Consider the following 12,484-nt stretch of genomic DNA (forward strand, 5'->3'; position numbering starts at 1 on the left):
TGTGCGCATGAGAACCCTCTATTCATGACCTTCTCCAGCTTCACCTGTAAAGATCATAACACAAGTGGCTCCATTTTGATTCCGACAACTTTCACACCCTCTTCCTCACGCCACTAGTGAGGAATGTTACTGTGTGAAGATTTTTCAGAACAGGATTAGAAACACACCCGTATCCCACATTAACCAAACAAGCTTGTCCCCTTCAGTCCCCACCGGGAACTTGCATTTCCAGATGAGTCTCCAGGCAACACAGTGGAGGGTCCTGAGTGACGAGGAGTGAAGAAAGTTCCACCAGCCTCTCCCGCGTGACTGCGGCAGCCACAGTCTGAGACCCACCTGAGCGCCAGGAAAGGGCTTGAGGCCTGGAATTGTGACCACAGGGAAAATATCTTCCTTTTCCAGAAAGCAGGAAAAGCAAATGGAAAAATGAGAACAACGACTACAAAAGAAAGTCAATGGATTAGGGACAAAAGCAGCACCAGATCAGCGCAGATGCTGATTTGCCTACCTCAGTGTCAGGAGAAGGGCCAGACGTGAAACCTGTGAGGTTCTGCATGACACTGACCCTGGCCCAGCCTCTCTATTGTCTGTGACCAGGATCCGTAAAGACTGTTCTAGTCAGTCCCTGTCCTGGGTCTCACTGGAGAAGACTCACTAGGAAGCCCTGAGCTTACTCACTGCTCTGATCCTGGTGACCGTGGCTTGAAGAATTTTCATCCCTGCAAGCTTCAATCTGCATTTTGTGCCGGTGAGAATAGCTCCCTATATTAAAATAATTCCTTTCAAATGCATAGCGAAGACATAGTTAGGCACAGATTCCTAAACTTAAGAGGTTCCCTGGGGAACTGTCAGAAGCTGAAGTCCCACATCCTGACAGGAAATCAGGCTGCGTGTGCACCGGCCTCTGGGTTGACTCTGATCGGTGGGTCCCGAGCGCCCCCTGGTGGCCCGGCGCGCCCCTGCAGGGAGGTTTGTGTCTGGGCTCACACCGACTTCCCCTCACTGTGTCTTTCGCACAGTAATACACGGCCGTGTCCTCGGCTCTCAGGTTGTTCATTTGCAGATACTAGCAGTGTTCTTGGAGTTGTCTCTGGAGATGGTGAATCGGCCCTTCACGGAGTCTGCGTAGTATTTCTGACTTCCATCAGACCATATAACTGCCACCCACTCCAGCCCCTTCCCTGGAGCCTGGCGGACCCAGCTCATGCCATAGCTACTGAAGGTGAATCCAGAGGCTGCACAGGAGAGTCTCAGGGACCCCCTCAGGCTGTACCAGGCCTCCTCCAGACTCCACCAGCTGCACCTCACACTGGACACCTGCAAACAGAGAGACACCAAGGTCAGAAACTGCCACACATACCCACTGTTTCTCTCACTCATGTCCACTCCCACTCAATCTGTCTAGTTCTCCATGAATCACCTCTTAAAATAGCAACAAGGAAACCCCAGCTCAGCCCAAACTTCATGGTGAGTCCTCCGTGTTCTGTGCTGATCACCGAATGGAACACCACGGACTTCCAGGGCTGGGACTCCTCTCCCAGAGCTGCAGGGTCAGGGCTGGGCTGGTTTTCATCAGCAGAGGGAGGGCCCTATTTGCATGTCCCCCACTATATAGCAAGCTCTGGGGTGGGACATCTGAGGAGAGGGCAGGGCTCAGTGCAGATGAAGTGACCTGGGGGAGACTGGAATAATTATATCATTCAGGAACATATAATTTTATATTATGTGGTTGTGCATTGATTAACATTTACCTCTCATAATCTTATTTTATTCTTACGTATTTACAGTATATATTTAATGCAAGTTTCAATGTTATATTTGATAGAAGATAATTTACATAGCGAACACAGCAGTTGTGCAGTATGTTTAAGATTACACATCTAAAAAAAAGTTAGTCCAATTATCTGGGACTGTGCTGTATTCACCAGAGGAGGCTGCTCTCCTGAGACAACTCCAGGGCAGCGTGGTCCACACCTAGTGAAGTCTGCATGATTCCCCATCTGTTATGTCAACTTTCTGTAATTTACCCTAAATATGTAGAGTGAATCACATTTCATGTGTATGTTTTCAGAAGTCAGTCATATTCTTTGTGTTAATATTGGTCTGTTTATTGCTCCATTTTAGTCAAATATTATTTCATCAGTTTGTTATTGCTTTATTCAAGTGCAATTAATAAATAATTAATTCAAATTTATAGTGAATGATTTGAAAAATGTTGACCTATGTTTGCAACCATTTACTCAGCACGTCAACCAGGTTTTGAATAATTAAATTAATCCTGAAATCTTTCTCTTATTTCTCTGAAATTCAACTCACATCCCCATTACTCCTAACAGCATATTCTCAGAAAAACTGAAATCTTCTCCATGTTAATTTACAATAGTGGCAACTTCTAAAATTTCTACAAATGTGTCATATAAAATTTACTGTTAATTCCTTAGTTTCTTTCACTAAGCACAATTACTTGAGAATTTAGCCACGTTTTTATATGAGTGAGGCATGCCTTGATTTCAAGCTGCATTAGATTCTAGTACATAAATATATGCCAAACTATTTAATTATTCACCTGTAGCCAAATGTGATTTCTTCTCACAGTTAATGGATTTGATAGAGAAAAGCAGCTACTAACCACGGGAATGTAAAAATGAGTAAACTATACTCTTATTCTGACCTCATTAACAACAAACCTGAACAACTACAAATAAAAAACAAAAAATCTTCAACATATCTGAGTTGAAATCAGAGAGAAAGCAAACAATAAACACAACCTGAAATCTGAGGCGAGAGGAGGCTGCAGAGAGAACCAGGACCCATATATTAGTGTACCTGGGGCAGATATCACTGGATGGTATCTAAGATCGGAACAGACTGGCTTGGAAATATTCAGTGAGTTGCTTGAGGATGCATATGCTCTTAGTATTAGATTTTGAAGCTGCTAGTGCTTGAAGAATTTTTCTACAGAATTATTATTAATATTCCTGCTGCACTTCATGCAAATAAACAGGCCAAGTTTAAGACTAAAGTTTATTTTGCAAATAACTCAGTCTTATCATTGTTTGCTTCTAACAAAAACCAAAACTGGAAGGAGAAACATTGTATTTCAAAACATATCACACACTTGTCTTTAAACACTAATCTCCTCAGTTGTTTAAGCATTTGCCTGCATTTTAGAGTAAGTCTGCTTATTCCTGAGCGGCAATCAATGATCTCTGGCTACAGCCCAGAAGAAACAAAAAGCGATGGGGAATATAAAAAATCTGGATCAATATTTTAATTCTAAGCAATTATCCTTCAAATCATGCCAGGTGATGGGAATAAATAGGGTGCCCCTAACCTGGCGGTTTCTTTGGGAAAATAAATCCCAGGGAGCTATCAAAAAAGCCAAGCCCCATGCACCCACATTTCAGCAGGCATAACTACAGTCACCAGTTATCTGGGCGTGTCAGCAGCCTTGGAATTGTTTTTCAAACTCTTTACCAACTTATTTGGTTCTGACACATGTCTTCTGATAACTCGATTTGTCTCTTCTCATTTTCAAACCATCAAATTCCAAACAGTCATGCAACTGGAGCCTGGGATAATGGCTTCCTTTTCCTGGGGTCACTTAGATAGGCCTCCAAGAGAGATCTTCCCCAAACAGCATCCCCCATCAGCTGGAAGCAGTTAAGATTGGTCTTTGGCTCTATTCTAAGGACAGGTAGATATACTTCTTCAAAGAGGAAAATGATAGAGGTAGCAGGCAGAGTATTCTCCTAGGCAGACAGGAGAGGGTCCCCATAGAATCTCCAATGCACCAAGGTCTTTGTGCACAGGGGCTTGCCTAGACATGCCTGCAGTGAAAATTGTTAAAGTTGTCTTTGTCTCTGATAAAATAGTTGTAATACCTAACCTTGTTTTAACATCAATAGACTCCCCCTTAGCTTCCTAACCTTGTTTTAATATGAATAGACTCTCCCTTAGCTGAGAAAACCTGACAGACTCCATTTGGCTCCTTCATTTGCAAGACATCAAGGACTCCTTACCCACCCCCTTCCTCAAGGAGTTAACTTGTGTAAGCTGACTCTCAGCACATCAAAGAGTCCCATTAACTGATAAGGCACTGTGGCAAGCAATGTCCACATTCCCCGGAATTCGCTAGGGAGATAGCACCCCTGTGTTTGTGTCCCTCAGAGCCCCCACACCTATCACCTTGTGATGAATTGAAAGCCCCTGCACCTGGAATTGTTTGTTTTCCTGTAACCATTTGTCTTTTTAACTTTTTGTCTGTTTTACTTCTGTAAGATTGGTACAGCTAGAATCCCCCCCTCCCCTCTCTAATCCAAAGTATAAAAGAAAATCTAGCCCCTTATTCGGGGCTGAGAGAATTTCAAGCTGATAAATATCATGTTCAAGCAAATGCTAACAGGCAAACAAAAAGCTAACATGGAGCTAAAAAATATACAGTGATTCAATACAGCAAACACTCTAGCTCAGCCCAGTTTACAATATTATCTAATCAAGGAGGGCATTGTCATTGTTCATGCAAGACAGTCAATCCCACTCGCAAACTTCTGGGAATGTTTAAAAAATGGCATCTCTACATAAAAATTATCAATTTTTATAAAATGTAAAACTTCCTTGGCCAAGGGTTCTCCCACTAGCACTATGGAACCATGGTCCACTCCTCAGGGTGCATCAGTTATTACCCTATGACTTGGCAGCTAAAAGGCCCATATGTTTATAGACTTTACCCCTAGAGATCATGTTTGTTCTATGGCATGCATGTGTTACAAAATACTGAAAGTGATTCCTGTGTGAAAGACACTCTAATAATGAAGAGTTTAAGGCGGCCTTTTTATTACGTTTTGTCCAGAATCCCCTGTGATCTTCAGCAAGGGAATTAGAAGGAACATCAGCAGAAAATACTGCTCTTGAATCATATCAGAAGGAATCTTATCAGATACTTTAAACTAATTCACTTCAGAAAACGTTCAGGCAGTTAATTATTGGGTTCGTATTTTACAACTAAAGACTCAGTGCAGGCCAGATGCAGTGGATCATCCCTATAATCACACCACTTTCAGAAGCAAAGTGAGGGAACCCCCATGAGACCTGGCAATCGCAGCCAGCCTGGGCAGCATAAAGAGAGGCTATTTCTATGAAAAAACGTTTAAAAAATAAGGAGGGTAAGGGTGGCGTGCCCATCTACTTGGAGATACTCAGGAAGCTAAGATGGAAAAGTTATGTGAGTCGGGAGCTCAAATTTACAGTGAGCTATGATCACACAACCATATTTTGTGCAGCAGAATGAGAGCCTGTCCCTAAAAACAAACAAAAAAGAATCAATTAAGAATTTTACACAACTGTAAAGCTACTCAAATAGGAGATGTTAAACTGAGCACCCTCATAGGTCCTCTGGTGTTTCTGATGTTTTTAAGCAGATGGCTGACCTAAGACCTGCAGAATAAGCTGATAGTCCTTGATTGTGAGAAACTTCTACCCAAGACATTAGACCAGGACCCTGTCTAATTCCCCATCCTCTCCTTCTTTTTCTCATTATTCTTTGCTTATATTTCTAAAGTCATCTCATTTCTGTAGACCTGGGTGTTGTCCACCCATACTGAACCCTTATCTTCTTTCTTATTAGTTACTTTTATTCTTGCTATGTAGAATAAGTTGTCACACTATTTTTTGATGCACGACTGCTGATGACTTAAGGCTCACTCCTCCAGGACCACAGTGGTCCTGCTGTACAGAGCACCCTCTGGTGTCCTGTTTTTCTTCGATGGTTCCTGAGAGGCCCTGGTGACCTGAGTGCCTCTACAATGGTCTTGAGTGGCCCTGGTTTCCTGAGGGACTCTGGGGTCCTGAGCAAGCCCGGCTGTCCTATGCACCCCTACAGGGAGATTTGTGTGTGAGCTCGCACCGTGGTTCCCTCACTGTGTCTGCTCTTAAAAATGCACGGCTATGTGCTTGCTGCTCACGTAGCTCAGCTGTTGGAAGAACTGATTTATGGATGTGGGTCTGGGGTTGGTGACTGGACTCTTGAGGAGAGGGGGGTAATGCATGCTCCCTTCACGACCTATGCACCTGATCCACTCCAGTACCTCCTACGGGGGGCTGATGGATCCAGCTCCAGCGGGAAGCACTGTTTATGATGGGGAATCCAGAGACAGCGCAGGTGATGGAGAGGGTCTGTGAGAGCTTCACCAGGCCAAGCCTGCACTAAGAAACACAGTTGGTTGCATGTACAGGTTCTGGATAACACGCTGAAATTCCTCAAATACACACATTTTTATGAGAATGAAGAGCTTACTTGTGTTCAATTTTTGTGTTTCCTAGAGTAATGCAGTGGATTGTGATGTTAGATTCACACAAATATATTGTCACATTTTCTCCATACTTGGAACCCTATAATAAAGAGAAACTGATGTCAGGAGAATGGGCATTGAACTCTCTCTGTCCATGATAATTGTGATTTTAAGATTAGGATTCAGATGTGATCATATAAAGGGTGTCCTAATTCTGAACCCACAGTTAGAGCTGAGCAGCAATCACAGGCATTGGAGGTCACTGACACGGAGAAATACCTGACTCTCTGAAGCTGCACCTGGGGGTCTCTGCAGGCTCTGAGTGGTCCAGGAACAGCTCCTCCCTCAGACTCAGAGTGAGGACAGCCTCTGCTCTTTCTCTGCGGGAGGTGAGCGTTAGTGTGTGGAAAGAACCTAAGTTACTTTAATCAAGATCTCTGTACTTGGGCAGAAAACAAAGAATATGAGAAAAAACTGATTTCAGACTTGCTAGCACAATTTCTCATGAGGAAGGCAATAATATGTCTGGAGTTTACACAGAATCAGGAAACTATACATTTGGGGTAACATTGAAAATTACGATTTCTTTACAGATTATGTTCTTAGTTATCTATGTCATCTGAGAAAATGATTTAAAATCATGGTTTTTATATAAAAATCCATAAAAAGGGTGCTGGCCCTGAAAATGCACCTCCCGGCCCTCCAGCATCAGGGAGCCCAATAGACCAGGCAGCCAGCTGCTGCACCATACTCTAACACCCGTCACCTGGTGTGTGCCAAAGACACCCATCCGGGGAGCTCCTCCCAGGCAATGGCTGTGCACAGAGGAGATACTGAGGCGTGGCTGCTTCTGGGACACAAGGGAGAGAGATTCCTGATGGACCACTGTATTCTGGGAGGCACCAATGGCCTCTCTGGACTTAACTTAGACCACAAGGTAGTTAGGGAAGCTCCATCAAATTCCTACCCATCTCCAGCACTAGTTGAGAGACTGGCATTCTTGGGTGACAGCGTCTAGAGCCTCACCCAGCTCCTGCGCATTTTTATGCCTCCATTACTTACATGTGCCTTAGTGACAAAATGAAAATGTTTCCTCTTCTTATAATAAACTTTTCTAATCCAGAGACCTCAGGGGTAGCCACAGAATCAAATGTAGAGAGGCTCGCAGGGAAACTGTTGCATGCAGAGGAAGCCACAGACCCTGAAGGAAAGCAGCCCGTGACAACTAGCTGCACCTGCCCTAGTTTTCTGTGGGTTCTGAGTGCCCCCTTTAGCCCAGCCTCCTCCCATATCATTGCAGGAAATTCTGTGTCTGTGTTCACATTGACGTCTTCTTACCTCGTGCCTCATATACAGTAATACACGGCCATGCCCTCTGCTCTCAGACTGTTCATCTGCAAATACAGTGACTTTTGGCACTTTCTTTGGAGATGGTGAATCTGCTCTTCACAGATTGTGCATAACATATCTGATTACCATCATACTATATATCTACTACTCACTCCAGCCCCTTCCCTGGAGCCTGGGAAACGGAGTTCATTCAGTAGCTGCTGAAGGTTAATCCAGAATCTGCACAGGAGAGTCTCAGGGACCCCCGAGGTTGTCTTGGGTCCTCTCCAGACTCCACCAGCTGTACCTCACACTGGACACCTACAAACACAGAGACATCCTGGTCAGAAACTGCTGGACATATCCACTATTTCTCTCAAATTTTTTCACTCACACTTCATCTCTCTAGTTCACCTTTTAAAACAAGGACAGTGAAAACCCAGCTCAGCCCAAACTCCATGGTGAGTCCTCTGTCTTTAGACCTGTTCACCAAATGGAAACCCCTGAGAATCCCAGGGCTGGGGCTTCTCTCCCAGAGCTGCAGGGTCCAGACTGGGCTGGTTTTCATCAGCAGAGGGAGAAACCTATTTGCATGTCTCCTACTGTACAGAAAGCTCTGGGATGGGAATCGTGAGGAGGGGCAGGGCTCAGAGCAGACAAAGTGCCCTGGCGGAGATTGGTAGTAATCTTATCACTCAGGAAAACGTCATTTTATGTTATATGATTGTGCCTTGATAATCATTTAGCAGTCATCATCTTATTTCATTCTTACGTATTTACAGAGTACATTTAATGCAAGTGTGAATGTTACATTTTAAGGAAGATAAATTACATACAGAACAGAGTGGTTGTACAATGCATTCCAGGTCACACAGCTGGATAGAGTTCACCCCATTATCTCTGCCTCTGCCTCTGGGCCACTAGAGGAGACTGCTCCCCTGAGACAACTCCAGGGCAGTGTGGGACATGCCTAGTGAGGTCTGCAGGATTGCACCCCTGCCAGGACATCTCTCTTTTCTTTTTTTGTATTCTGCTATTTTCCTAAAATATCTAGAGAGAACCACTGTTCATGCATGTGCATTTTCAAGAGTCTGAGACGTTTTGAGTGTTCATACTCATCTATTTTTTGCTCCTCCTCAACCTATTCATTTTTTCCTTTGCTACTGCTTTATTTAAGTACAATTAATAAATCATTAATTCAAACATATACTGCACAATTTGGAAAATGTCAATGTGTGTGTGCAACCCTTTGATCAGGGCTTCAATTAAGTTGTGTACAATTAAGTTGACCCCTAAATCTTTCTGTCACTTCCCTGTAATTTCATCTCACCACCCCATTACTTTCAACACCCAATTCTCACCAATTTCAAATCTTTGCTACTTGAGAATAGTTGTACCTTCTGAAGTTTATACAATTAGAAGTTTATGAAGTGCTCTCTTAATTCTTCAGCTACTTTCACTCAGCAGTTATTTGCGAATGTAACCATGCTTTTATGTGAATGAGAGATGTCTTCATTCTAATGCTGCATTGTACTTTAGTTCATAATTATATGTCAAATTGTTTAACATTCACGTGTAATGAATACAGATATTTGATTTGTTTTCTTAGTTTCTGGCTTTCGTATAGAAACAGCTACTCAGTGTGGGAATGTGAATGAAGAGAAAACCATGATCTTATTCTGTTCTCATTAACAACAAACCTGAAAAACTGCGAATAAAGGAAGAAGAAAAACCTGTACCATATCTAAGTCGGTTTCACAGAGCAAACAAGAGGTCTGAAATCTGAGGAGACAGACGCCTGCAGAGAGGACTGGGGCCAACATGTTAGTGAACTCAGGGCAGGTGCCACGGGATGGCACTAAGAGAGGAATGGGCTTGCCTGGAAATATTTAGTGATTTTTTTTTCCTGGATGCATGTGCTAATGGTGTTAGAGTGTGAAACTACTAGTCCTTGCAGGCTTTTCCCAGGAATTTGAAAAGTTCACAGTCAACTCCCTTATCTGCTGTTCTGTGCTGTTGACAGGAAGAGAAGAGCAGTAAGGACTGTTGAACACCTGGATTCACCTCCACCATCTCCAGGGGAAATCCACTAAAATCTGTGTCCTATATGCTGTGGCGGAGTCAACAGAAACAAATGAAAATAGAGGATTCCCAGGAAACTCCATCCATGTGAAATCCTTAATCTGCAGGGTAAGTACAATGGAGGAGAAGCTGAGGACACTGGTGAGAAACCACTGTGGTTGGGAAAAGACATTCTACCCCTGCGGGAAGAGGTATGGACAGGAAAATTTGGAAGGTCACCCCCAGAACCATGATTACTACTCATGCCTAAGAAGGAAGCTGATGCAGAAGGCTGGAGAATGCCCCCATTTGTTCAAGACCCTTCTCTACATGGTCATCTTGGTCTGCAGAATAATGATGTAGCAGCATCAGCTCCATTCTGGCCTCTGTCATGTGACAGTTTTTTGTGGATTTGCTTTCTGGTCTCACATGATTTGTTTCCTCTCTCAATTTCTAGCTCCATCCTCCTTTTAATTCTCAGTGTATTGAAGAGATTTATATTTAGCTTAGAACAATAAAACCATTGGAAGAAATTTTCATCTTAAAACCACCAAATCTAATGAGCTCTCTCCAGAGATGCCCATCTGTTTTTTTCTTCCTTTCCTATGGGGTATGGCCCTTGTTTCTACCTGAGTCTGGCTCTTATTTTCATATGCATGAGGAGTCCAACCATTACACACCCAGGAACATCTTGGAGAAACAGACCCTATCATCTGTCTCCTCAGCCCTCATGTGAACAGCGGCTACTCTGTCAGCTGTTGTATGTGCTTTAGGGCTTTCCATTTAAAAGTGTCTTTCACTAGCCCCCCAAATAAAGTTCCTGAATATTAAATACTTTCAAGATCAAGTATTCTTTTCTGTCCCTTTGTTGTTAATATTGTTTTATTCTATTAAAATCCATTGGAACCTCAGTGACAATAGAAGGGTCCAGCCTACCCATCCCATTGTCTGACTTCTGCCTGACCGATCCACCTATGAGCTCATTTACTCCACTGCTCTGCAGCTGATGGAGCCATCTGGACCTTCATTAATAACAGGTGTGTGATCCATTAGCGAACAACTGAGAGCAGCAAGTGCTTGAGCTCCTCAGAACACAGGTGTGGTCCTGCAGTAGAGTCTGTGTAACTGAAATCACATGTGCGTACAACGCATGGACTCAGCCCAGAAGGTGATGCCAGCTCCTGGCCATTCCTGGGTAGCCTGATGTGGGGTGCCCACAGAAGAATGGATGCAGTATACAGATTTTAGAAAGTGATGATATGGTGCTGGGGGCAGTGACAGCCAAATTTCACTAAAAGTCTATTCTGCCCTTGGTACTTGGGGAAGACTGGGAAGAAGGGAACAAATCTCAGACCCCATGTAGCTCCTCATTTAGGAAGAGATTCAGTCCCATTTAGAAAGTTGAAGAAATAGTCTATACTTTCAGGGATCATTTCTATAGTTCGTTCAATGAAGTTGAAGAAAAACAGTGATGCTGGTGATGTTGGTGTGGTTTCCTGTGACATAGTTAAGAGACAGCAGAAGATGGTCAGTGGTCAGTGTCCATCCAGTTGGTACTCTTTGTCCATTTGTTATGTCCAAATGAAAGATAAGGGACAAACGTTGTGGCACAGACACCAGGGCTGGTTTCAGAGATCTTGCCCAAAAATGGCCAATATGGTCATGACACATTTTTATATGAGAACTAGTATATTTGCCAATTTTATGTGGAAATCTGAGAGATGTGCCCAGCCTCAGGGCTGCTCCTCCCTCAAGGAGATAGAGCTAACAGAGTTATGTGGCATTAGTCTGTCTGGGTCTTCATAAGAAGACAACAGGAGTGACCGGGTGCGGTGACTCAAGCCTGTAATCCCAGCACTTTGGGAGGCCGAGACGGGCAGATCGCGAGGTCAGGAGATCGAGACCATCCTGGCTAACCCGGTGAAACCCCGTCTCTGCTAAAAAATACAAAAAACTAGCCGGGCGAGGTGGCGGGCGCCTGTAGTCCCAGCTACTCGGGAGGCTGAGGCAGGAGAATGGCGTAAACCCAGGAGGAGGAGCTTGCAGTGAGCTGAGATCCGGCCACTGCCCTCCAGCCTGGGCGACAGAGCAAGACTCTGTCAAAAAAAAAAAAAAAAAAAAAAAAAAAAAAAAAAAAAAAAAAAAAAAGGCAACAGGAGTGAGTGGCTTAAACAACAAATATTGATTTTCTTACAATTCTGCTGTCTGAATGTGGAAGATCAAGGTGCTGGCAGGGTCGATTCTTGGTGCGGCTTCTTCCTGGCTTGCACAGGGCAACCTTCTAGTGCACTACGTCTCCACATGGATTCTCCTCTGCGAGCACATGAAAAGTGAGAGGTCTCTGGAGTCTCCTCCTCATCGTATAAAGACAATAGGTCTATTGCATTAAGGTCTCACACATATGACCACATTTAACCTTAATTGTATCCTTAAAATTCTAACATAGATCCATTAGATTTAAGGTTTCAGCATATGAATTTCAAAGAGAGCACAATTCAACTGACGACACAAATCAAGAGATGGTGAGAAGCATTAGAATATATTTTTTAATGAAGAAGGTAAAATGGGCCCTGCAGAAACTTGTAGGAAAGTTCCCAGTAATTGGTGAAACTTCAACCGTAAGAGGAAAATTTGTCTTCCTCCGTTCTTCCCTGACACAAGGATGTGAGGAAGCAGAACCACAGATATCAAAGAAAGAGGAGCCCTGGGGACAGCTGAGGTGCTGGCGAGGAGGGAGAGCACTGAGCAGATGAGGAAGCCCCGCCCTCCCTGCACCTGCTCCTGACCCGGCCTCCTGCTCTGTG

At 43.8% G+C, this 12,484-nt stretch overlaps 1 pseudogene and 1 gene segment (V, D, J or C); both read right to left on the reverse strand.

Annotated features, from left to right (window-relative positions):
- Positions 1-698: 698 nt before the first annotated feature.
- Positions 699-6,463, reverse strand: LOC104664705 (annotated as a pseudogene).
- Positions 6,464-11,874: 5,411 nt separating this feature from the next.
- LOC104662351 overlaps positions 11,875-12,484 on the reverse strand; it is a 40,316-nt gene continuing 39,706 nt past the window's right edge. Inside the window, 1 exon segment of the V gene segment in view lies at positions 11,947-11,993. Within this exon segment, the coding sequence occupies positions 11,962-11,993 (32 nt within the window).

Source organism: Rhinopithecus roxellana, chromosome 5, assembly GCF_007565055.1.
Source record: "Rhinopithecus roxellana isolate Shanxi Qingling chromosome 5, ASM756505v1, whole genome shotgun sequence".
Taxonomy (NCBI): Eukaryota; Metazoa; Chordata; class Mammalia; order Primates; family Cercopithecidae; genus Rhinopithecus; species Rhinopithecus roxellana.